Here is a 27648-nt window from a genome sequence, read left to right as displayed (position 1 = left end):
GGAAAATACTAATGATACTCTTTCAACGTTGTACTTTTAGCTCTGTGTCACTACAGGTGTTTTAAAATATAACGTAAGGACTCTAAATGTTGTTTCAGGAAGGTAATATTGTAGGATTGCACATAAGCTCCCTAAGGGTTTTATCCTGTTTGTCATATTGGTGTAAAGTAGATTTGAGAATTTTTCTTTGTGAAGTCTTCTTGTTGACATGTTCTAAGTACAGTAGGTGGTACTGTTGCCTTTTTATGGAGACAGGCCATGGACTGGTAATGCAGATAAGGTTGTGGCATGTAGTAAGTGAATGAATATGCTTGATATGTATAGTGCTGACTGTTTTGTTAATATTAATTATTTTTAATTTAAAAGCTGTTACGAGTTCAGTTATTTTTTTCTTTTTTAGCTGCATTCTAGAATCTTTTTTTGCTAGGTTTATCGCATTTATGCTATAGTAGTAATTAAATAAGGTAAATATAGCACATCCTTTTCTGTTTCTAATTTTGTCCTTTACAGTACATATTTTCCTTTTTTATTAACTAAAGCCATAATAAGACTAACAAATTAATCTGCTTGTTTTTATGCAGCGCTGGAAATGTACAGCAAACTAAAAGAACAGATGAGTGTAAAAAGGTGAGTAAACTTATTTCTATGAGAAAAAATGTAACATTTGTAAGTAAGTCGATAGAATAGCTCTTACATAGACAAGTAAGTGTTCTAAGTCTGTAGCTTGGCATATGTGTAGTCTTTGTTTCCTACTGGCCTGTATTTCAAGAATATTTGAAAATGTTGTATTAAAGAGCTTCTAGGACCTTAGTGATTGCCATGAAAAATAATGCTTACTTAAATGGGCATGACATGTAATGAAGTTATGATTATAAAATATGAAATAAAATTTGCTCTTCTTTATTACTTAAAGCAGTTTAAGAAGCAAGGAAAGTAAGATCCTTAGGGACTAAAGATCTTTCAGAGTACATTAATAGCTGATTAATATATCATCATATATTTAAATCAAACTCATAATGCAAGAAAAAAGGACATTTTACTCCTTATACCTTTCTTTAGACCTATCTGGTTTCTCTATACTTTTGTGTAAATGCAAATATGAGAACGAAGTGCAGATAATGTATTGTGGTTTGGGGTTTTTCCCTCTGTGACAAGTTGACTTGTTAAAAAGAATAAAAAATATAATTAAAAATTAATTTCTAGAATAACAGTTTATAACTAGTACATGACTAGCTGCTCCTTCCTATTGTGTCTCCACTTTTCATCCTCTCAGGGAGCCACTCACTGCTGCTGTAGTCCCAGTATCCCCAGTTCTACCTCCCTCCATGGCAGCTTGGCTGCCCCTGCCCCATGCTTTAGCTGCATCCTGCCCCACTGGGGCTGCTGCCTGCACCTCACACACCCACCCCAGCAATACCACTGCAGCTATTTTCTTCTTCATGATTTCCATATCATCACTGCCACTGTGATCCCTGACTGGTTTGCTCAGTCACTGGTGCTCTGTGCCTGCCCTTTCGGGATTCCTGGCTGCTGACGGTGCCTCTTTGTGCACTTGGCACCACCGCAGGGAGCTCCTGCTGACAAGTCTGTCTGGACAGGACTGGTTCCATTTGGAACTAGCTGTGCATGGTCAGTTGTCTGCAGGGCTGCTATGTAATCCAGATTTACTTTTGGACTGTTTGTCTGGATTTCAGTTTCTGAGTAGCCAACACCTCCTACCATACTGTTGGACATCTGAAAAACCTCAACAGCAGCCACTGTGTATGAACAATCAGTTCTGAAGCCTGTGTGCAGACATGTCCAAAGTGCTTCAGATTAACTGTACACATCAGCTCTATGAACATTGCAGAAAATCTGATGCGTCTTTGACAGTGATATATGTGCTACACGATACGTAGGTATGTGTGTTCTCTGGGAGGTCTTTGCAGAAATACAAAAGCTTTAAGAATGACCTTACAGCTATGGCACTGGGGTGTTTCTTATTACAATTAAAACATGCTGTATGTGAAGCAGTGTGGTAGATCTCATCAGCTTGGCTACTATGCAGTATTAGCTTTGAACAGGGCACTAGTTTGGCATCTGCTTAGAGCAGCTGGCATGTAGTAGTGGTAGTAGCATGTTATTGCAGCATTCTTGGAGCGGCTCTGCATAAAGATGTAAATAGTCCCCTTGCTACTTCAGTCAGAGATCAGACTGAAGAGTGTGCTGTCTGAATCACACCACTTCCCTCTGCAAGGTCTTTTGTGGACTATGCTATGTTTAGTGTGCTGAAAATACTGGAAACACTGGGTTCAAGTGTGCATTCTGCCATACTTTTGCTCTGTCAGGCAAGGCAAGCAGTGTTCTAGTTTTTGAATTGCAGGGGAAGTTATAGTTCCTAATGTCATCATGTAAAGAGCATTTAGGCAAGATAAAATTGCTGATGGTTTTTAGCATTTTGACTCCATATTTGTTAGTGGTTTTTTAGAGTCCACTGATGGTTGATGCGCTTTCTGAGAAACCATCAGCACTCTTCAAATCTTAAACTTACATCTGATAATTTTCCTGTGGAAGTTGTTGCCAGACAGGAAGTCTTGAAAGTCAAAGGACTCCTGAATTGAGGGGTTTGGACATGTTATTGTCATACCATAAAAAGATCTAAAGGAAAGGGGAGATGCTTTGATGTACCATGCCTTGGAATCACATGGAGTGCAGAAGGCTTAGACTCTGCTGCAGGCTACTGCTTCAGCTCAGATAACTCTTTCATTAGCTACGCTACAGTTACTATTTTGCCTGTGACTTACAATTCCCTATAATACAGCCTACAGGTGGCTATCCTATGGAACTTGCAGGTAATTCAAGTGGTAATTTCCTTGTGGCTCAGCAGAGTGCATTTATTCTGGCCTTTATCACTACTAAAAGATTGAGCAACAGCAAGGACATCCATAGTGTCAGAGCAAAGTCTTGACAGCTGATGTGTACACATACAAGGGATTTCAAAATTGATCTTCCTAAGTTTTGCTGTGAAGCTTTTTCCTGGAAGAGTCAGAGAGAGTAGCAGTCACAATCCCAGACATAACAAAGCAATGAGGAATGTTTGATTTAGGCAAAGATAATTTCTCATAAACCTTCATTGAGGTTTGTTAATGCAGCAAAGCTTTCACTGCTCTTTTTTAATAAAAAGACACCTTGACTTTCTCTGCTAGTGGCCTTTTAGAATGTATTTTTGTTATTCCATTGTCTTACAGTCTTGCACCATGAATAAAACTCACAATTCTAATGTTTAAAGGGAGGGAAAACAAAAATATGGATACTCTGTATGTTTGGGGGATAGTTGTTACAGAGAGTTGTTACATTTCCTTTTTTCCCTGGTAGATCTCTTTTGAGATAATGCAGGATTTTGGGTCCAGAATACATACTGGTTTGTGCAGGTGGAATAGAGGTTTATGGAAAAGTCCAAAAAGCCATCTGTTGATAGCAACTTTTGGTCCTTACCAACATGGGTAACATTTGAACTGATGACCTAGAGGTGAAAGGCTCTGTATCCTATTTATCTGTCTCCTGAGCCGTGGATAACACAAGTTGACAAGAACTGTAGTAGTGAGAGGAAGTAACTGCAGAATCTGCTCTAAACAGACACAGTTGGCTGGAAAGAGTTACAGAGGGTTTAAAGTCTTAACTGGGGAAACACAAAGGAGAAGTGTGGTTTTCTTGCTGCTCTCCCAACTGCCTAGTGGGGGCTATGCACTTAGACAATTCGAACTTGAATTTTAAGTCTGAGATAAGGTCATCACACATTTCATACAGCTCTGTTACCATGGCCTTAGTGTTTGGATTATGATATGTGTCTTGGGAGAAAGGTCCCAGCTGCTTCAAGTGATTGTGGTCTAACTGGAAACAGTTAGAACTGGTGTTCTTGCAAGTCTTTTTCCACAATAAATATTACAAAAAACCCAAACCCATCATAAAATGAAAATAATTAAGTAAGTCAATCTGCTAAGGTTGTTGCTGAATCTTCTCAAATCTTCTGTGAGATGGACTGAAGAATGAGTATAGTGTTTCAGAGTGAGCTTTTTGCCCTGAAAGACTTGGATTTGTTTTTTGACCTTGGTATAAGCTTTTTTCCAAACTGTGGAAAAGACAGAGTTGGTTAGATATTTAGGTTACTAAAACTCACTGAGACAGCCATGCAGCCTTTCTCTGTATAAACCTTCCAACCATCCAAATAAACCTTAAGACATAAGGGATGCAAATATGAAAAGTTCGTAATTTGTATAATTTGGTTTTACCCACGTGTGTATGGAAATAGAACAGATAAAACCATGGTGATTTGATTTGTTTTTCTGCATTGTTTTGGAACCACGTCAGAATGCAGCACTGGCTTTTACCAGCTGCAAATAAATGCTTCCCAGAGGTACCATGGATATGGCAAAAAAACCCATCAAAATTTATATTTGATACTGAACTGTCAGCTGCTTTCTTTATCACCATTCTCAAGTCTTATTATTTCAATGATTTCACTTTTAAAAAAAATTTCCTACCACATCATTATTGACAAAAAAGGTATTCCACAGATCTTGGTTTTTTTCCACACAGCAGCTTTTTAATCTGAATTTTGGAAATACTGAGCTTTTGATTGACTTTATACAAGTTATAGAGTTATTAGTGCCTCTGTCTCAGTTCATGGTCCTTTGGGCAACTGAAAAAATTGGTATACTGGGGAAGTTTAAAAATTAGGTTTAAAGTTGGTAAGGCAACTAGATTTGAAAACAAAGACTTGTGGTAAAAGGATTTCAGTTGCAATTTCAACATGTCACCTTCAGGATCTCTCTGAATATGACTTTTCTGGAGCATTATTGAAAAATTCCAAGGAACTCCTTTTAATGTGTTTGGTAGCAAAGTTTTACATATTTATTCAGTGGAAATGTAGTAAGCAGGAATATACAGTATTTCCTTTAAGGGAAGCACTAAAGTTGGGGAATACTACTATTTTTTCTTTGTAAACTAAGTTTATTTCCTTAATTAAAATAAAATGAGGATTCTGTCTCTCTTTTTTTTCAGCAGGAAATTTTGGGCTATAACTACATGTTTTTTTACTTAATAAGCTTGTGTGCAAATAACTTATTCTCAGTAAAATTCAGTCTTTGTGTTCATCTTGCTCCTGATCTGTGTAATTTCTTTACTGCTGTAGTTTAACTTGGTGCGGCTTTTTCAGTAAGTTATGGTATTTCTCTTTACTGACTCCAAACAACACTCTGCTGATAAAAATCTTAAAAGCTCTCTTTGACATTTAAAGCATAAATGCATACTTCATGTACACTAAATTAATGGTCATTTTCTTTTACTTTTGGGTTTTTTGTGTGTTGATGTTTCATATTCTCTACAGACCTGACTCTTCTGTGCCCGGAGCATTTGGCAAAGAATAAGATGATGCAAAACACTAATATTAATCTTTGAAAGGGGGGGGCTTGGCTGTTTGTTGTGAGGGGTTTTTTTGTTTACTTTTGTGTTATATTTTGGTTTCTTCTGTCCTGGTTCTTGATAGTATTAGAAGGTTCCATTTTTATAGTTTGGGTATGTTGGTAAAATCCATCATGCAATTTTCTTGTTCTGGTGTTGAAATGGATCATTTCTGCACAGTTATATCGTATGACCCATGTTGGTGTTTCAAACTTGTGTCTTTAGTTTCAAAAAATTACGAATTTTGCATTGAGGAGCATATTCTCACAAGATTAGCTCAGAAGAATAGACAGAAGAATACTGTATGTATATGAAAAAATAACTTTGAAGATACTTCTTTAACTCATTTGTAGTCACATGGTCAATCTTCACCTTATGTGATTGATGATATATGATGGGAACGAATAATATTGTCAAAATCTTCAGCATTGAGTTAAATCTATGGAAAGTTTTAAAATCTGAATACGTAAATACATCATTCTAACTAATGATATGCAAAACTTTTAGTTTAAATCCTGACCTGCAGATGACCTTCAAATTAATAAGACTTCAGTGCTTTATCAGAACAGATGTTAAAAGGGCAAGGTCCTGAGCTCCATATATGTATAATTAGTAAGGGACTCTAGAATGGATTTAAAATGGATTATGTTAATTCTGATCTTAGAGCCAGCAGTCAAAAACCTTCCAGATGAACTAACAGTGTTCTGATAAGCTGATCTGTATAATTTAAATAAAAACCTTTTATACCATTTTGATGCTATTATGGTTTTATTCCCCAGAAGTCTCACCATGTGGCGCACTCTTGGCCATTTTCTGTTTAGAAAAACAAAACCCACACACATAAACCCCCCAGACCTTTTCTTATGTGCAACATTCCCGTCACCTTATGTATATTTTATATAAACCAAGTGTATAATAAACAAAAGCTCCTAATTTACACTTGAAACCTCTTTATTTGCAGTCTTCTGAAAGCAGCTCAGTTCTGGAATAAAAGAGAAGATTTTTCCCATCCTCCAGCTATGCTGAGTTGTTAACTTAGAAATGTCTTGATTAAGAAGATTCAAAGCACTGTCTTAATTTCAGAATTGAACAAGAAGTCATAACTGTAGTTGTTAGTAATTTGTTATTGCTTGTGTACTGAAGGAAGCCAGAAACTTGAATTACATTTTTTGAAAGTGTTTACTCACTATATTTACAAAGTAATGTCTGGAAACTAAAGAACCATTAAGGATAATTTTCCAGGTTTTCTCATTTGAAGGGATTTTCCTCATATTTAGCTTTTTCCTCCAAAATAATTTCATAATTTTCCAAAACAGATTATTTGGGACTTTCAGGAGGAAAAAGGAACTAAGATTATGGAAGAAAAGCTGAAAATGGGTTAAGGATATTACTCCGTATTTATGGAAAGAAAGGGTTGGAACTAGCAGCAAATTAACTCCATCTGATCTGAGTGTTTTTGCTTTTCCCATTTAAGACCAAGCCAGAAGGCTTCAGTTTACCTTACTCTGTTCTAGCAATCAGACAAACTAAATTCATTTTCCCAAATGCCTCCAGGGCTGAGTAGCTGGTAAGAATACTACATAAAGGAAAATTATTGTCACATCTGCAATTGACTGCTGTCCTGCTCATTTTTAACCTGGTTCCTATACCTCTCTTTAAAATGTGGTTGAGATCACAGGTTTGTTGATTCAATGTAGTTGTTTTCTGGGTGGGATAGACTGTATTTTATCAGAAGAGTTAATAGGTTTGTGGTTTACAGCAAAATATGATATAATGCTGGAAAAAAACATTGTTCAGGATAGGTGTATACATGTCTTTTCTGACTAAGGATGGTGGAAAGAAGGTGGGTGTAGATGTGTGTCTGTGTTCACATATACCTGAAGAAGGCAGATGCCTGTAGGCATGCTTTTTCAAGATCTTTTTCACTGTTTGGTGCATATACTGCAGTGTTGGGTGATTGGAAGTTTGTGTTTCAGAAAAAAACTCCAACTTGTAAAAAGCCTAATCAGTTCAATATAGAAGGGAAGATAATGGTTATGACTTTAGTGTCTCCATTCTGCACAGTGCACCATGTGGTCCTGGGACTGTTGATCAGAACAGTTAATACTATAGGAGCCTACTTAAAATTTTGACTTGGCTGAGCTACTCTGGCACTTCACAGGGGTTTTTTTTTCAAACTTTATATGGATGATCTTTTGATTGTTAATTTTTCTAAAAACAGAGCAAACTAATTAGATGTGTATTGGTTGCATGTGTGATATTGATGTCTATATTTGATAAATAAATTATTAAGTTTTTATGAGAAGATACATAATTTTATTTTAATATCTTCGTAGATACTATTCTGCTTTGAAAACAATGGAGCAGCTAGAAAATCTGTATCTTCCTAGAGTTAGCCAATACCGCTTTTGCCAGATAATGATAGAAAATCTTCCAAAACTGCGTGAAGAAATAAAAGAAATATCCATGTCAGATCTGAAGGATTTCTTAGAGAGTATTCGAAAGCATTCTGACAGAATTGGGGAAACTGCCATGAAGCAGGTAAGCCAGCCTAACAGGATGACTTTGGTCCTGTTGTTTACTGAAAATTTGTTTCATTAGTCTCAAATTATCCCAGAAGGTTTATTCAAAGATTACAGTCATCCCACGGACCTCTGAGTAAAGAAGGAGAGCTGTGAAATGCTAACATGTTGTGTAGTTTTTATCAGTGTCCTAGACAAGAAGTAGTTTCCTCCCTGAGAAAGGAAGGAGAGATGCTGTATATCTCAGGTTTCAAGAAATTACAAAATACTCGGAGTAGTCAACTCCTGAATAGTCTGTTTCTCAGCAGCTACTGCACCAAAACAAAGAGCAGCCTGTCTGGCCAGCTGGCCAGGATGAATTAGACAAAAGAAGTGTTGAGATAACTGCCTAGTTCTCTCTAAAGTGCTACTCGTACAGAAGACAGAGGTAAGAGCCAGGAGGACACTGAGACAGCTGGGAGCCTTGCCTGCTCCATCACAAAATAATCTGCCACTTCAGAGCACAGGTACTGGGCAAGGTTTAAAGCAGTTAATGCTTTTAGAATTTATTCAGAGAGCAAATGAAGTTTTCTTTTGACTTCTTGTTGAAAGAATTCAGGTTGGGTTGCCATTTTGTCATCTAAGGTTCTTGTAAAATGCAGCATCGATTATTATAAATAAAACTTTATTGCAAGGTTGTGGTGTGCTGCCCTCAATAGTAAGGACAATATAGTGCCCTTGACTTCTGCAGCTGACTGCTCACTTAGACGTAACTGAAGACAGCAAAAAAATAGCTGGGAACTCAGATACCTGTACTTCATTTAAATATTGATTCTCTGTTTGCGATTTATGGTCAGGAAAATTACGGATTGTTTATTTTTTTCTGCCTTTAAAATTGTATTCTGGTAATTAGGGAAAAATTATGCAGGATTCACTATTGGATTCATTTGTCATCCCAAACTGATGAAAGGCAAAATCACTGGTGTAGACTGAGGGTGCACACATCTTGCAGTTATACTGATGCATATTCAATTGTACCACCTGTTTTTCATGTCATAGCATATACTTATCAGTGATGAAATTTGAATTACATGCCTCTTAATTGGTTCTACTCTTAAAACAGGCACAGCAGCAGAAAACCTTTAGTACTGCTCTTCAGAAGCAGAATAATGTAAACTATGGTCGGAATATGCATTTAGGTAGAAACAGAATTTTGGAATCCAAGAATGAAATCACATTGAAGCGAACATTTGAAGATGAGGATGAACATGAAGAAGAGGTAACTTTGTACAAAATCAGTTCAACTTATTCAAAGTGAACTTTGTAGGTTTATTGAACAAAGCTCGCAGTACACTGTCTTTAGATGGTTAACGTTAATTAGTAAAACATACAGAATACCTCCAAGGGGTACCAGTCCAGATCAGCATTTTAGGGTGAAAAATTAATGCTAATATTTTAGTTGTATTAATGCTAGCTTTAGCATTATGTTTGAGGACATTCATTCAGACAGGTCCTTCAGTTACTCTGGAATTCAGTTGCAACTTACATCATCCATTACCTGTCCACTGTTACATGGCCCGCTGGAATATTCTGGTGTTGCTAAATCCAGCACTTTGGTGTTGAGGACCTCAACTTGGGTTAGAACTCTTTCATCTGTCAAATACTCGGTATTCCTAAATTGAATAAAACAGTGAGTATTTAGACCTTTAAATCTGATGCTCAAAACACAGAGAAAGGAGTGTGGTATTGTAACACAAATAAAATATATTACTGTAATACAAAGGGAGGAGAGATTGGAGCAGTTGTTTTATTGTTTTTGGATAGAAGCCATCCATTTTTGAGTCCTTATTATGTAGACAAGTTCTGTTGGTAATACATCCCATTTTGCAGATTATATGTTTATTATGTTTTATCTACTCTTCTTTTTCCTTTACTTCTTCAGGTTTTAACTGCCCAAGATCTTGTAGACTTTTCTCCAGTCTACAGGTGTTTGCACATCTACTCAGTTTTGGTATGTATTAAGGTGACCTCAAGAAGAGATTTAAATTTTTGAAATTGCATGCTCGTTTTCATATTGTCCATAATCTTAACAGTTCCCAAACAGGCAAGTGTGTTGCTTCTAGTGCTAGTAGTTCTGGATGAACCAGCTGAGATGGGTAGACTGTGGATACTCAGGGCATGAGCCCAGCTGTTCTTTTGTATGCATAATAAAGGACACTCCACAAGGCATTAACTACCTTGGTGTTTTTAAGTATATATGTAAAATATGCATGTTTGCCTTAATACTGGTATTAGCACTTCTGCAGTTCCCACAAGTATTCCATGTTACCCAAATATTTGGATGCATATTACAAAACATAGGAATATTCAGACTGAATCTTGTGGAAGTCAGAGTAGTAGTGAAAAATAGGAAGGAAAACCTGGAGATTCTGACAGGGTGTGCCCAGGCAGATTAGGCTGGATTCAATGGCAGAGACACAGTAGCCCATTTTAGCTTCTGTGAAAGAGATTCAGTGCACAATCTTACAAGGATGAACACTTTTTTTGGGAAACACGGTATCAAATTACTTGTTGTTTTCTGATTTTTCTTATGTCTCAGTTACTTTTGAAGTCAGGTTACTTATAGAATATAAGTATTAGTGACACGTTGATGATATAGATGTAAGTATTGCTAATCCTACAGTCTCAGCTGGACCTGGCTTCAAGCATTCAGGCTGGGTTATCATCTTTTTATGGAATCCTTGCAGCAGTGTTACATGAAAGTTTGCATATTGAAATACTGTTTAAAATGTTATTTCACTGTCAGGACTGGGTAGAGATTTGATGCTGGGGGTAGAAGTCAACAATCTGAAAACTGCACTGAATATTTGGGCTGGAGGTGAATGGTTGATATCTGATCAGTATGTGTTTGTATGAATTGGAGCATACTGTGTAAAGTTCTTCTGCAACTTGGTTTCAAGGGGATTTTTTTTTGTTTTTAAGCAAAGTCTCTTTTACTTTTAGGCTTTCTTAGGTTAGCAGTATTTCTAAATATGACTAAATATTCATTATGAACTAAATATTCATTGTGAACTAAATATTCGTTATGAACTAAATTTATATCTTATAAAGGAATTAGGTAAGTAGTGCTGTCTTAGTAGTATACAATGTCTGTAATAATTTGATTTGGAGATTTTTTGGAAGACCAAGTAATGGAATTCTGAATAGCACTGGCCTAATCATGGGCTCATAAAGTGAAAACAAACCTTAAAAATACTAAGATGCTTTATTATTCTTGCATACAAGTTACATGTGGTTTAGCAGATAGATGAGTCAATGCAGCACTGATTTCAAATGGACAGATGGTTTCTACTGAATGGTCATCTTAATGAGATGAGTAGGATGTCACTTGAATTCCTCATAATATAACCTTTAGGCACAGAACAGAAGGTATTGTATTTTTGAGGATCATGATAGGAAAAAATCCAAATCCAGACTCATTATAAATCTGAAGAGAATAAGCAAATATTCAGTAAGTCTCATGTGTGTCTTTCCTGAGGCAAAGGTAATGCAGGAAGTGTTCAGATGTGTCATATATTCACAGAAGCTTTTTTATAACAACTTTATAATGCAGTTACTTTCTTGATTAACCTAGACAAATGTTTTAGGAGACAGTGAGTTTCAATTATACAGTAATAGGCAATATGCCTTGTCTATGAATATTAATACACTCTGAAAGTTGTAGTTTAAAAATGGACATACTGTTTAAAATGAATAATATTACTTGACAAAATGTACGCACATGAGCAAAATTTTTGTTTACAGTACAGGCTGCAAGCTTCTCTACAGAAAAAGGTAATTTCTGCGTATTTCACGCAAAACTTTGCGGGTGTCAGTTGGAGGTTTACATGTGAAATAAATGCAAAATATGTGCTTAGTTTAAGAGAATTCTACCCTTAAATTAAGAAGAGCCTTTTTCATATGGAGACAATATTCTTTTTTTGACTACTTACATCTTTTTTTAGGGTGACGGAGAAATATTTGAAAATTACTACAGAAAACAAAGGAGGAAACAAGCAAGATTAGTTTTGCAACCACAGTCAAGCATGGTAATCAGTACTTTTGGTTTTGCCTTGATTTGAGTTGAAGCTAATGCTTAGTGGTATTTTTGTTCCTAAACTTGTTTTCTTTTTCACTGAAAGCATGAAACAGTAGAAGGCTACAGAAGATACTTCAGTCAAATTGTAGGGTAAGTTTTCTTAATGAAAATTTATTTCAGTTTTACTGTGTTGATTCTTAATTCAACCTATCTCCTATTGTCCAAAAACTTTCTTCTGCAAGATTCAGTTTCTGCACAAATCATGTGGGTGGTTATTGCTGGATCTGAGCAGGAAAGAGCATCCAGATCCTACCAGCACAGTGCCCTACAAGGACCCTCCAGCATCCTGGGCTCCAGATGGCATGAAACAAACTTTTCACATTTTTACTTCATTCTGGGTGAAGCACAACAGCAAACCTACTGAAGTGTCACTGCTCCCACGGGGAAGGTTTTGGCTATACTTGGGTGTGAAGGGTAGTATTTGCTCTAATATTAGAAACAACTTAATAATTTAAGTATTATTTTGTTTTAGTTTCTTTGTAGTAGAAGACCACATTTTACATGTAACGCAAGGATTGGTAACTAGAACATACACTGATGAACTCTGGAACATGGCCCTTTCCAAGATCATTGCTGTTCTTAGAACACATTCAGTAAGTGAGAAGTCTTACCAGTATTGCAGTTTAAATCCTTTTACTTCAGAGCTCTGTGTATTTAAAGCTGGGATAACAACAAAGTGAAAAATTACACCTCTCTCATGTTTTCTTTTTCTCGTGATTAAAAATTGCTCAGATTTTGGAGGGAGCCTGCCAAGCTTTTGTTTTGCCCAACAGTATCAGGCTGTGATCCACAGCCATGGGCTATTTGCATAATCCTCCACTGATTTACAACTCACAGGGTCTTCCAAACCTTCTCTTAGTCCAGCAGTTTAGAATATGCAGAGTTAATCTGCTGTTATTATTGCAATCCTTCCTCATTAGTCTCAACTGACCTCTTCATTAGATCAGATTGAATAGTTCAGTGCTGAAAGCACCACCAGGAAATAGTTCCTAATTATCATTCCAAATGCTGTGTTTCCAAAATAAACTCCACCAGCAAAACCTTTGGAGCTCTCTCTTCAATGCTATAGCAGTGTTATGTTTATGTTGAAATAAAGGTATTAGAAAAATTCTGTATCACTCGGGTATTTCAGTGTGTTCAAGTGTGTCTCCTAAAGTTATATTCCTCCCTTAGCTGCAGTGATGCTGCATGCTATTTCTTATTCCTCTATGAAAAACCAATGGAATACACATTGTTCACTCAGACTGACTGATAATAAATTGCTCGAGAGTTTACTACTGGTGTAAGTTTTACTATCAGAAAAAATAGAAGAATTTTATCTTTCCCTTTCTAATGTTTGCTAGCAGCATTTCCTTTATGCAGTGTTAATTTTTATTTTTACTAAAATTGATCTTTAATTCAAGGAATATTTTCTGTTGCATATATACTCAGTAAAAATGGGGAAAAAGTTGAGATTGCAACCATAGTTAGCATAGGACCTTTATTATCAGTGGTACATGAGATGTTCTCATACGCTTTACTTCTTTTGAGAGGATTGTGATTAATTAATAAATATCCATCCAGAATTCTTTAAAGCTAAATACTTTGCTAGTTAATTGTCTCCGTGTAGATATATACACCTATATAAGAATATGATAATTTAAGGGTTGAAGGTAGTGTAATCTCTAAAGAACTTTTCAAAGTCTTGTTGTCTACTTGGTCACTATTTCTTCCCAATCTGCATAACTCACATCAAACCCAGTTCTTTCAGAATCTCTCTAACATCATCCTACTGTAGACTAATGTTTAGATAAATAAACCAAACCCTTACTTTTAATAAAATACGCTAAACCCAAAACTTCAAGAAAGGTGAAACAGGTGTATATGGTCTTCAATCAATACTGTATTCTTGTGAAGCTCTAAATTATTTTAATATTAATTTTTTTTTTTTTACTTTATCTGGTATTGCAAATAGTGAAGCTGAGTTGTATGACTCTACACCTCTGAAAACCAAATTTCAGTCATCTAGTAAATAACTTAATGTCTTGACCTTTTTATCATCTAGTTTAAATTTGAACTTGTTTAGAAAATATTTTATTAAGTTTTACGCATACAGCTGGGAAAAACTGTCTGAGGTGGTACAGCATTAGTTAGACCCAGGCTTGGTGGTCAAAAGAATGTCCTGTGGAACCTCTCTGATACTGATTTAGCCAAGTGTGCTTATGTTCCACTAAAATAAATGTAGTTTGCTGATTTTCAGTCTCAGTACACCATGCTGGTATTTATTGAATCTCATATTTTAGTTTACTTTTTCTGAACTTCTACACCATTGATAGTTGTATAAAAATTTAACAAATACTTTTGTGTAGCTGGACTAAGTAAAGACAATTGAGTCTAAGTTGTTTTTCACTAGGGCTGGAGAGTTTAACCTGTGATAATATTCTTTGAAAATATATGTCCCATATTTTAAATCCTTTTAACAAAACCAGAATTTCTCACTTTCAGTCATATTGCAGTGATCCTGACCTTGTTCTGGAACTGAAGAATCTCATTGTAGTATTTGCTGATACTTTGCAGGTACATTCTGTATTATTAATTTAACTGAAATTCTTGTAGTCAGATTTTAACTTTAGATGAGTGTGATGTTTGTGTTTTCATGAATCATATATACAAATCAAACCCAAAATTACACAGTAATATTTAAAAAATGTATTTCTTGCCTTGGGTCTTCATTTTCATTATTATGAACTGAACATATGTGTTCTGGGCTATCCAGCAAGCATTAGTTATTCATATCTGTGCCAAAATCTGTGTATGCTCTTGTTTTTAAAAAATGCTTCACTTCTCATCTTAAAAAAAAATAGCATTCCAGTTATCCTTAACTCTTTAGCTGAAAGACCAAGTGAACATCATTGGGAAGTATTCTTGCAATTTTGAACAGACAAGGACAAATGGGGTAAATTTCTGAGTGCATAGGATAAATACTTTGGTAAAAATTTAATAAATCAACATGTAGTGGTGGGCTGAAAGTACTATGATTTGTGTTATAGAGGTGACAAGATTGAATAATAAATCTCACCTCAGATTTCTGAAGTGTTGTGATAGGAATTGAGTGTATTGGTTCTTGAACTATCCCCTCTTCATTTTTATCCTTTAGGGCTATGGTTTTCCTGTGAACCGACTCTTTGATCTTTTATTTGAGATAAGAGACCAATACAATGAAACACTTCTTAAAAAGTGGTCTGTATTGTTCAGGTACAGTACATCAAAATAGTTGTGCCTTTTATATTGCATCTATTGTTTTTGTCTGAGTTCAAGTTTTTATGATGTAATTCTGAAAGAATTTGTTAACTCAAGTGTTGTGTATGAATTTCAGGTTGGTTAGGACTAAGATATTCATCACATGTAACTACAATTAGAAGAGGAGACATCAAGTACTGCTTCTATAGTTAATGGAAAGAAGGAAGGTCTCCAAAGGAACATTATCAGAGAAACATGTAGGAAAGAGACATCTGTTTCTCTTCTTTAGGAACCTAATAATTCTAGGTTATTGCAATAGGGCTTTAGGTTCCTAATTTAGGTTGTCTTAATGTTTACTGTTAGTTGATACCCATATCTCATGACAAACTACTGACATTGCCAGTATGTCTTCATGTTTTTTTAAATGAAGGTTGGTTTCCACCAATTCCTTGGGATCATTTAATTGAATAAAATTTAAACCCAGGAATATGTCAGCCTGAGACTGTACTCCAAAGCCTATTTACAGATGGGGTGTGATGTCTCAATGTGCAGAAATCGTTTGCCATAAAATGTTTCATTACAGAAAAACTTAATATTAAATTGACTTCTTAAGGTTGTCCAGCTCTCTGGAAAAGTGTAGGTGTCCATAATCAGTAGGTATATTATGGTTTACTCTGGAGTGGATTAGTTGCTCTGAGGTTCCTTTGCTGTATTATGTACATATTAAAACTCTTCTGGGTTCTTGCTCTGTGATTCAACACACTGTAAAAAGTTAATATATATGAAGTATTTCCAAAGTAATTAAAAATACTTGGGATGTGTAAAATTCTTAAAACTTTTTGAAAGTGCGCACCTAAGTGTGGTAGTAAAATTTATATTTATTTACACATGTTAACACCAGAAAATACTGTAAGTTACATGTCTAAATTTTTTTTCGCTTCACTTATTCACCAGGGATATTTTTGAAGCAGACAACTACAGCCCTATCCCTGTAGCAAATGAAGAGGAATACAGAATTGTTATAAGCAAATTTCCTTTTCAAGATGCAGAACTTGATAAGGTAAGGGAATCTTTTATGTTATTAAAGTTTGTGGAAATCCAGTTGAAGACACTAGGGACAGTAATGATTTTTATAATTAAAAAACAATTAAAATTTTAAAAGCTAGGTCGATTAAGAGGCTAAATCACCTTCTTTGTGTGTAATTATCTAGTCATAAGTAAATATGAAAATGAAAGGTTGACTCATTCGTTCAGATGTTGGAGTGAATAATGAAACCCATTGTTTTGTAAACAAATTAATAATAGAGTTTAATTGAAAAAGTCTTTATGTAATTGTAATGCAATCTGTCTTTAGTTAATTTTTGTTGCAACTCACTGGGTTTAATTACTCAGTATATGCTGTTATATTGCAAAAATACATGTAAAATAGAGATTGGTTAGAGACGATGACTTTTGTATTTCACTTTTAAATTTTAATATTTGTGTTTGCATATGTGGGGCAAAATAAACATGAAGGGACTGTGAATAATTCTACTATACTAGCACAGCAGTAGGATGTCCTTTTGTAGCCTCAGCCATTCTTTCAGTACAGACTCTTTTCACAGAAAGGTGATGAACCTGTTCTGCTATTCAAGTGTGGTTTTAGAAATACCATGAAGAAACAAGAGGCTCATGATGGAGTCTGTAGAGGGGCACTAAGTCTAAGAACCTCGTGCCAGTGGGAGTAACTGCTGTAGGAGGAAGCTGTTCTATACACAATCCACCACTACAGATACCTGCCAAAGTGAAAAGCTATTTTAATTCTATGGTTCAGCAGGGATTTGCCAGGCAAATGTAACAGCTGCCTGTCATTAATACAGTGTTGCAATGAAGATGAAAAATTAAAGTTTTTATGCTGATTTTTGAATGAGATTCCAGAGTGCTTTCTGGATGCTTTCTGCCATCAAATTAATTTACTTGGCCTTTATAATACTAAAATAAGTTGAACAGAATGGAAATCCCTTATAGTGTTGGAAGTATACCATACCCTGGATACTATTTAGCATGGCATATTTTGCTAATAAATGGCAAAAGTTTTCATTTTGTACTGAATAGTTTTATCTGCTATACATATATGTATGGTTACTACAAAGATTTGGCTGTTGTTGATGGATGCTTTTTTTTTAAAAGAGAAAATGAATTAGTCATGGATGATACCAGTTGTTGATTATTTTTCTCATGCATTAGTCATAAAGAGAAAAAGATTTTTTTTGTAAATGTCAAAAATTATGTGTTCAATGCAGAAATACCTATTTGGTCTGTGTAGATTAAATTGAATTTATTCACTTTTGTTCTCCCAAATACAGTATCAGCTTTAAAATCAAAGTGTAAGAAGCATCTTATTATTACAAACTTATTACTATTTCCCACATGTTAATCCAAATTCCTGAAAATAATTCAAACTGCTTTGGTTTTGTGAACCATTAGAAGAATAGTCTGAGCATTCTCTAGATACTTTGGGAATCCCAGAAGAGTTGAACTTCTCAAACTTTTTTTTTGGCACTGCTTTCTTTGGGAAAAAAAAAGTTTGTGTTTTTGAACCTCTTATCCCAATTACTTCTATCTTGTTCATTCAGATTAAAAGCAGTTTGAGACCTGTTTTTTAATGTATGTTTGTAAATTGCATTCTGCAGGGGCATTGTGAATTACATAAAATCTCCAAACTTTATTGTAATTTAAAGAAGTGATAAAATTCTATTTTGCTTATAAGCTATTTAAACAGACGTGGAAGTCAGCTCAACACATACAGCTTTGTATTTGATGAAAACCAGAAAAGGTTAAGATAGATTAAAACATTGATAATGTTAAGTGGCTTTCTAATTGTTGTGTTTAGTACCAAGCTCTGTTGGAATCAGTTTCAAGTGTAAGACAGTATTATCTCTTATTTTCACAGCAATCCTTTCCAAAGAAGCTTCCAATGTCTCAGTCAGTGCCTCAAATTTATATGCAGGTGAAGGAATTTATTTATGCAAGCCTTAAGTTTTCAGAGTCACTTCACCGCAGGTAAGCTTGAACTATCAGGAATGTGGCTGTAAAGTAGCTTGTAACTTTCAGGTCACCTGAAAATATATACTAAAATGAAAATAAACTTTCTTGTGTACTTGCTTGCTATGCTTGTTTCATAATTTACATATGTAATTCTTTATATATGTTTAATCTATGATTCCCAGTGCTGTAGCATATATTTATATGTATGTGGATATATATATACACTATACAATATGTGCATCGGTGAGTGTACTTTGGTGTGGTAAGCAGGTTAAAACACTGCTGGGGTTTTTTAAACAGTATTGACTGGTTTGAATAATCTAGAGAACTTATTTAACAAGGCATGTGAAGATTGAAAAGTATACTTTGATACTGACCATTTCAGAAGTAATTGTTTAGCATCCCTGATTACTTCCTAGTCTTTCCCTACTCAGTGCTTTGAGTTTCCTTAGCAATGATTTCTCCTGCAAGAAAATGAGCTGTCTGCATGTTCACTCCCTCTCCTATCCCACGGTCTTCTGATGGAAAACATCACACTTCACCCATTTTCTTTCCTCTTCTGGCCTTCAAAAGCTTAGTATTAATTCCATAAAATAAAATTCAGAGATCTGAAATCTGGAAGGCATTTGTGGTCCTTGTCACCCACTTTTGCACTGTTAAAGATGTAAATTACTCCCTTTCACACATTCTTAATTGATACTGTTTATAATTTACACGTACTAATGAGCACATGTTGACCTCCTTAGTAACTCATTAAAACCCACAAATTACCCTTTACAAACTGCAGTGTCAATAAACATGTCTGAAATTTAAAAATAACAGATTTTGCTTCAGTGTTGAACTTCAGTTAATGGATAATTTGGTAAGTGAAAAAGGTGTTCTATCTGCTAGATCACAGAAAACTTGGAGCAACTGGAATTTAAATGTACATAGAGAATTCTTAGCATCAAAGGTTCCCTTTGCAGGGAAGAAATTAAAATTATTAAATATCACTGTCAAAGTATTGTCATGTACAGCATAATTATAAAAATAAACTTTTTTTTCAGTTCAACAGAAATAGATGATATGCTCAGAAAATCTACAAATTTGCTGCTTACAAGAACTCTAAGCAGTTGTTTACAGAACCTAATTAAAAAACCTCATATAGGTTTAACAGAGGTAAGTTTTAAAACATATTCAAAACGATGGGTTTTAAAACAATCCATGCAAAAACTGTTTTTGTAAATGTAGATACACAGATATTGACACCACAGTATGAGAAAATCAAGTAATGTTTACTTTAAAATGAAAAATTAAGAGAAGTATAAAAAAGCATCAATATCTGTTACATAAATAAGAGCAATACAGTGTTGGGTCTAGTTGGGCCCAGAGAGGCCTCATGAGAGAGACGTGGCAATGAAAGAGTTTTGTGTTTTGTGTGATGAACAGGGAGTTGCAAGAAATAAGCCAAAGACTCATACATTTTTGTTTATATGCAGAGTATGATTTGTGTGTTCTGTCTAGCAGTTAGTAGCACTAATGTTGAGTTTCTCTTTCTTCCTATAAAAAATAGAGTGGAGTAGGATATAATATATACTTGAATGCATCATTCTGTAGACAATGTTGTGGCTTTTTTAATAGCAGTAAATTAAAAAAAAATCAAATGGCACAAATTAGTGATTTTATTTTAGCAATATATTTTCCTTTTTTTAATTCTAAACTATCCGTTGGATTTATTTCTCTGGGTAGGTGTCTGCAATCTTTATTTTTGAAAGCAAACTTCAAAATTAACAGGAAATAGGTGGTAACCTGAAATACTGAAATGAATTTCTAGTACCATTGTTCCTGGAAGAGGTAACCATTTACAAAATCAAATGACAATGAGTGATATAAAAAGGTTTTTACAAGAATTTTTTGTCCCTTGTAGCTTGTTCAAATCATCATAAACACAACACACTTGGAGCAAGCCTGTAAATACCTTGAGGATTTTATATCTAACATTACAAATATTTCACAATTGACTGTTCACACTGCAAGACTTTATGGGCTTTCTACATTTAAGGTATCGTATATCTCATCCATTATATGACTTTGTCTGAAAAGTTATGTAAATGAAGCATTTTAAAACAAAAAGGGTGAGAGCAAAGCTGCATGTCTTCTCTTTTTTGTCTCTCAAATTATTCTGAACTCTAAAGCTTGTAAAGTTGTAACACTGAGCAGATAAACAGTGGGTTTTTATGTTATTAGTATGACCTGGAATATGTCAGGATGTGAGAAGCCTCAGTATTGTCTTTCAAATGCATTTTTTAGTAAGTTGTGAAATGACAATCTAAGCTTAACTTCACCAGAAGCTTTTAATAGATTAAGCTCCAGTTTGTGTAACATCTCCCTTTTTTCTGAATGGAATCAAGCAAAACAGCTAGCTTAATCTAAAATGTTTGTATCTATTTGCTTTTATTCTACGGTAGAAATGTTTTGTGATGTATTTTTAAAGGGTGTAAGTATTAGTATAAAAGAAGTATTAACAATTAGTGCTTCAACTAAAAGTATTCTGTGATATTTTTAGTATTTAAAAAGTAAAACAAAAATAAAAGTCATCAGGGATTCTACAGCAGCTGCAACTTGAAGTTTAGGTGTTTGGTGTTTTTTTCTGTGCACACTGAAACAAAGGAGAGTGATTTCTTGTATTTATGGGATAAAGAGGATTAATCCTATTGAGAGAGTTCTGTTTTCTGCAATTCGTTTTCTCTCTTGATGCAATATGTAATATACCCTCTGGCATAGATGTTAAAAGGTGGGTGAGGTGGAATAAGATATCATCATTGCAAGACACTTCTTATTTCCAGTTGATTGCTAACAATTCTCCCATTAGCTGTTGCTTGTTTTGCTAAGGATTTAGTGCATGAGGCAAGACGGAAAGGTTGTGGCCTAGCAACCGAACTTGGTTACCACTGCGCTAGCAGCAGTTTTACTAATTTTGGTCTAGGCTGCCTAGTTTGCTTGTTGTGTACCAATAGTGCATGTGTGTCTTGCAATTTGTGTATCTATAGCTATTTTCATGTAAGGGCAGTTTATTATCTTTTTACCATTCAAAAACGCATTCAAAAACACTTAATACGGCCATAGTCTGTGATTTTGGTAAGAGGTGAGATGTTCTTTATCCTTGAGTTTCATTTAATACGTGCATTTTCAAGTTGCATTATTTTTTTGTAGATTGCTTATGCTGTAAGTTATGTTTAACACTCCTGCCAGCTAAGTTTTGTTGGAGGGATTCACACAATAGTGTGTCTGTGCTTAGTGAGTTTAGCATGTATGCACTTTGGAAAAATATGGGCTAAACTCTGACAAACATAACGGGTTTTTTGTGTGTGTGGCTTCTCTCCTGTCTACTTGCCTGGAGAACTTGTTAGCACAACGTTCTCAAATTATAGTCGAAAATTCTTTTCTTGTTAATCCCTCTTTTTTTCCCTCTCCATTGTAATGAAAAACTGCTCACAGTTCCCCAACTGGGCCCTCACAGAGTTTGGTATGTTCTACTGTTATTAAATTCATCTCCTGGTGGCAAATTGTGTCACCTCTATTCTTTCAGAGTGGTCAAAAATCTCCTTTTATTAACAGCATTGATCACGTTTACATTCCATGAGATGAGCTTTTAAGTACATCTACGCTGTAATTTTTTAATGCAAGACAAAACTAGAAGGACTAGTGCTGCCACTGCCACTAAATCATTTTAGCTGTTAAAGGTGATACAACCACTCCATGAATGACTTAGTGTTTAAAAAAAAAAAATCCTAACACAAACAACAAAAAAATTGAAGCAATTTTGCTAAACCTAGGTGGATATATTTGCAAGTCCCATCATTATGCATTGTTGCAACTGAGGTTTCATTGTTAATTAGAAACTTTAAATATAGACTAGACTTTAATTGAAACTTCCTTAGTCATGGCCATCTACAAAATTGTGGATATCCGCATACCCCTTTGACATCATGAAACGTTGCCAGATTCTTGCATGTTGGATTTGGAGAGCTGTTCAGTGGAGGCTTTCTCAAGTTGGTTTGGCAGTAAAAATGCTATTTTTAGGGAATCATACTTCAATACGTATTTATGGCAGGGCCACATACTTTCTTGCTTACTCCTGAAGTGCCTCTCAGCCTTGGGCCTCATTGAAGACTAAATTTGGCACACTCAATGTAAGGACGCCTTTAAGCTCAGATAAATGTGAATATTTTTATTTTTTCTTTTTGCTTTTCTTATTTACGCTTTTGTCAAATGCCAAGTTTTTTGGATTACTTTCTTTCAGAGGAAAGTAGTGATGGGGGTTTCATCTGCTTTTTTGTTGCTTCAGTATATCCAGGCAGTTTTTACCCTCTGAAATCCTTAAGCAACTGATCCCTTTGGTTTAAATCAAATGTCTTACTTGAATTATTTCTCAGTATCAGGGAAGAAAATTTTATGTTGAGCCCAAATTAGAAAGATACCCAATATCTCTAAACTGCAGACTGGCAGAAGCACAACTTTCCAGCCACACACACAAGCATCTGCCCATGGATCCTGTTGCATCACTGAGGATGTCCCCTGTACAAAGGAGACAGAGAGACAGCGTTGTAAACTCAGTTCACAGTAAATGCGGGACCTTGCTGTTCCAAAAAGTAGAATCCAGGGTGTGGCAGAACAAAAGTAGGAGGAAGGAGGGGAGTGCTCTGCATCGCAGTGTATGATGATCAGGATATTTAAAGGAGGATGAAAAATTATGAGTGTTCTTCAGATGTGCAGCTTTAAGACATTAATTATATAAAAATAATATGATTTCTTTACCTCTGTCCATAAAAGACAAAATTATTAGGTTCTTTTATTATTTTCTTTGTAAAAGAAAAATGAACTTTGTGTCAAGGTTGATACATTTGTAAGGCTGAATTAAAGGTGGTTGTTGTAAAGAAAGTAAACAAATTGCTTTGTTTCCAAATTAAAATTAACTTAATTTTTCTGAAAACTTTGATTATTCTGTAGGCATATCATGTTATAAACACTCATAGTATGCATTATGGGAGTATTTAAAAAACCACAGCCTCAGATGTAAGACACATTAAAATACCAATTTAAATAAAATATTTTTTAATCTAAGAAAAACAAAAGACTTCAGTTTTGTTGATGGATATAATCTTATCTGAATTCAGTAATATTTTAGAATACTGACAAGCATTGCACACAATTTTTTTTTTCAGGATGCAAGGCACGCTGCAGAAGGAGAAATATATACAAAACTTAACCAAAAAATAGATGAATTTATTCAGATTGCTGATTATGATTGGACAATGTCTGAATCAGATGGACGAGCCAGTGGATACTTAATGGACCTAATTAACTTTTTAAGAAGCACGTTTCAAGTTTTTACTCATTTACCTGTAAGTGTTCAAAATCAAGTTTAATTTCAAACTATTTGAACATATTTTATTTTAAAACAGTAAGGTTTTAACAAAAGGTGTGGTTTTTTGAATTGTGCACATGCTGACAGATGTATTTTTAAGATTTTCTCAGCACAGAAATGCTGTCAAATATGTTTCAGTATGTTGATAAAGCTTACCCATCAGAATACTTAGAAAATACTTTCAAATACTTTAGTCTAAATATTGTTACCAACAACTAATTTACAAATAGTGTAAGAACTCGTTCAGTTTTTTAAAGCCTTTTTGGTTAACCATCTTGGTTTTGTGTACACATGCATTGGTTCAAACAATGCAGAATTGGTGCAAGTCCTGCATTTGTGCATAAGGTTATGGAGGTCTTGTATTCTCCAAGGTTTTTAGCTAAATATTTTTGATCAGTTATTTGATTCTAGTTAACAGAGCTTTATTGAAATGAATCCATGTTCATATTCAAATATATCCTGTGTCATTTTGTCCCAGGAAAAAGGGTACTGTTGACCTGTCTTATGTATGAATTGTTACATTCTGTTGTCTGATTTCCCCTTGCTTTCAGATGATAAAGACTATTTCTAGTTATGCTTATCATCATAATGGTTTATAGCTTTATAGGTCTGGAGTAACTTCAGTAAGTAATTCAAGCTACATCTGCTTTTTATCAGCTTGTCCTTGATTGTTACAGTCACACTGATGTCTCACCTGCAATGCTTATAAAGAATAAGTCCTCAATGCATAGGACGTTTCAAGGCTTCAGAGTGGAAGTAAAAGATAATTCTTTATGTGTGCAGCAAGATGTTGAAGTTGCTAGCATAGCAGGCTTATCTCATCTTCCAGGTTTTGCACAAAGAGACTGTGATTCTTCAGTCTCTTTTTCTTTAAACTGACTCAAAGACAAAGCCCTCTCAAAACGTATCATGTGATACTGATGTGAATGTGTCATGTGAGGCATATGCTTCTGTGCCGAATAAGTGGAGCATTTTTTGATAAAGAATAGCAAGTCTGTTAGATAGTGTAATTCACTGTAACTTAGTATACAAAGCAGTGTGAGCAAATGGCACTGCTCCTCATATGCATATGGCAGTTAAGGGATGTGAAATTTGTAGAGCAGGGTGTACAGAAGTCTGTCGTGAATGTATGTTGCTAAATAGGTGTTCAGAAATGAGCCACAGACAAAACGAAGTAATCTGTTAAGAGGAATGCAAAGAAGCAGCTGTGGCATTAGGACTTAGGGAGTGTGGAAGGAATAGAATTACGTGCCTGGGGGTACAAGTCAGCCTTTGGAGAAAGCCAGTTTCTGTGGAGAGGTTATTCTGTAATTTCAAACTCTGGTCAGGTAACAGGCAGGATGTAGAATTGTGTGGACAAGCAGTCTGCTCTGGCAACAGGTTTCTTGTAATTTTTACTTACCCTGCATCTTTCTCCCTATCCTGTCTTGGCCAATTGTAGAAACAGTCGTGGGAATGTTGTGTGTAAGCTGTGGAGTTTCTATGAAAATGTGTACACAGTTTCACTATGTTAGATTTGTACTAGTAAGTTACTTTCTTTAAGAGAGAATTTATAGTAAAAGTGTTTTCTAAGATTAGCCCAGAACTAGGTTCTATAACTCACTAAAATAGTAAGTGCTTCGGAGTGGTAAACTAAGCTAGATTTTCACATGCTATAATTAAGGTTTGGAATAGTTTTAGAATTAGTTTTCATTAGTGAATTATTCCATTAATGTCACATTGTCATTTCCATAATAATTTTTGCATGGCTGGCAGAAACATTCCACTGCTCAAAATAGTTTATCAGAACCTTTTCTGTAATTAGAAATCAAAGAACAACAGTCCTAGAACACTGGCCATAATTCTAGTAAGAAAAAGAGTGGGACAAATAGAGAGGTCTCCTCTTCTACCTTAGCATACCCAATTGTGTTAGAGGGCATTGGGCTAGGGCTGGGGACACTAGCTGGCCACACTAGTTCTTTGTTGTTACACTCCAGGATCACTGACTTTCTCTTTGGTATTGTTTCAAACTCTAGTCTGCCTGTAGAAGTGTTATAATATGTTCTTTAACAATTTTTTTTTGTTGCAGTTATTGGGTTCCTGTCATGAGAATCTTGTTTTATTTTTGCTGTATGTATAAGCTGTGTAAATGCACAGGGATGTGTCTCCCTTTGTGCTTTCATGTGAGGCTGTACTGATGTATTTCTGTACCAATGTAGACTAACTTTTCAAAAATGCATCTGATGTTGTATATCTGTTTCATGCAATTTGTATTAGTTTTATTGGAGTATGAGAGCTCTAAATCAGGTAGACCATGATCGCAACTGTACAGAATCTGCACACAAAGTGACGCAAGTTAGTTGGGGTCTGATGTCTCTGTTGAGTCATTGGAAATGTCTTGTGTCTCCAAAGCTTCTTTTCCCTCTCAAGTTCTGCATCTTAATTTTCCTCCCTGTTTGTTTACTGTACTTAAGAAGCAATTTTGGAGAAGAAAACAGCTTTCTTCCACCCTACAGTTACATTGCCATAAGTTTTATGTTAAAATTTATTAATGAGTCGTGTTATATTTAGATTCTTACTATCCTGAGTCATTCTAAGTCTTGCTTGAACAAAGTATGTTAATAACATACAGATAGCCTCTGTAAGCAGTAATGGTAAACATGGCATTTGTTTTTCAACCTAAGAGTTTTGGAGAATACTCTTTCTTGTAATGAAAAGTTTTTGGAAAGGCATTTCAATAGACATTCTCTCATTTGAAGTTTGCTACTTTGATATTTTGGCATATGGTTCCTTATTACAGAAAAACATATTATTGCCAGATTAGTATTATTTAAGTTATAATCTCTTTGTAACACCTCAACAAAATACTGTATAAGTTCAGAGGTTTTAAAAAAAAATATTATTATGTAGCTATAATTGCTCTTTTTGTAAGCTTTTCCTTATCTTTTATTGCTACCAATTTTTTATTCTTTTTTTTTTTTTTGAAGTTGACAGTACATCTTAATTTTTTTGTTTTGATTGCCTTACTGGTTTCCTTCTCAGAATAACAACAATGACCATGCAGCTATGTCGGTAAGTAGATGCAAGATGAAGAAAAAGCATGTGAGCAGAAAAACTATGAACTGCCTGCAGGCTTATTGCTTCAATTTTTAATCATTTAATAAAAAGAGCCTTTCTGTTTTGCTGATAACTTGCTGTGTACCTTGTGTGGATGCATGCAGGGATCAGGTTAATGACTAACATTGGGCTTTCATACACTGGCGCAGACAGCAGGAGTCCTAAAAACCTTGCAGAAGGTTGATGGGATGTGCCTTGCATCCCAAATGAGCTAATTTAGAGGAGACTGAGACCTCTTGAAAGAGAGGTCAGGTATCAAAATACATGAGACATGCATACAGAATGAGGATAGAGTGATATAGCTGAATAAGGAATCAGTGAAAGTTCCATCGTTCCTCTGCTCCGTTTGTGTGGGGTCAAGGGAATGTGTGTGCTGGTGTTCTTTATTTGCTTTTCTAAAAAATTTTTTAAGAAGCTGATGAATTGCATTTAAGAATTCTCCCATCCCCTGATTATTTTCAGGTTGTAATTTTTTTTTGTATAAGGAGTTTATTTTGATTTGGCATAAGCGTTGCTGTGATAATGAAAGTGATGAGGTTAATATTACAAAATTATTAAAATCTGTAGAATGAATCTAGCAGTGGACTCCCAAGTTGTTTGAAGCCTAGAGCACATGAGTTACAAGTGGAAGTGTAGGGAGATGGAGTATTTAGTCTGTTGAAGAGAAAGCTGAGGAGAGATCTAGGGGCAGCCTGCAACATCTTGAAGAACAAAGAAACAGATGGAGCCAAACTTCTTGGTAGGACTGACAAATTCAGACGTGTCTGTGGTCACAGGTAGAAGCTTGGGAGATGGAGTTTTGATATTAGGGGAGAAGTGTG

The 27648-nt window shown here is 35.1% G+C and overlaps 1 protein-coding gene across 3 annotated transcripts in view; it reads left to right on the top strand.

Annotated features, from left to right (window-relative positions):
- EXOC6 (exocyst complex component 6) overlaps positions 1–27648 on the top strand; it is an 86560-nt gene that overhangs the window by 22504 nt on the left and 36408 nt on the right. Inside the window, exons 5-19 of one of the 3 annotated variants that reach the window (XM_082286561.1) lie at positions 582–627; positions 7776–7980; positions 9064–9219; positions 9883–9951; positions 11945–12028; positions 12122–12168; positions 12551–12671; positions 14563–14634; positions 15215–15312; positions 16252–16357; positions 18230–18339; positions 19371–19482; positions 20231–20365; positions 23529–23708; positions 26753–26782. In XM_082286561.1, coding sequence (XP_082142687.1) covers positions 582–627; positions 7776–7980; positions 9064–9219; positions 9883–9951; positions 11945–12028; positions 12122–12168; positions 12551–12671; positions 14563–14634; positions 15215–15312; positions 16252–16357; positions 18230–18339; positions 19371–19482; positions 20231–20365; positions 23529–23708; positions 26753–26782 — 1571 coding nt within the window. Of the gene's footprint in view, positions 1–581; positions 628–7775; positions 7981–9063; positions 9220–9882; positions 9952–11944; positions 12029–12121; positions 12169–12550; positions 12672–14562; positions 14635–15214; positions 15313–16251; positions 16358–18229; positions 18340–19370; positions 19483–20230; positions 20366–23528; positions 23709–26697; positions 26783–27648 lie in introns of those variants that run through there. The other 2 variants (XM_082286560.1, XM_082286559.1) reach the window with 2 other exon arrangements.

This window comes from Coloeus monedula (assembly GCF_965178545.1).
Source record: "Coloeus monedula genome assembly, chromosome: 8".
Classification (NCBI taxonomy): domain Eukaryota; kingdom Metazoa; phylum Chordata; class Aves; order Passeriformes; family Corvidae; genus Coloeus; species Coloeus monedula.
Note: the sequence above shows the minus strand (reverse complement) of the source record. Positions and strands in the feature narration are given on the sequence as shown.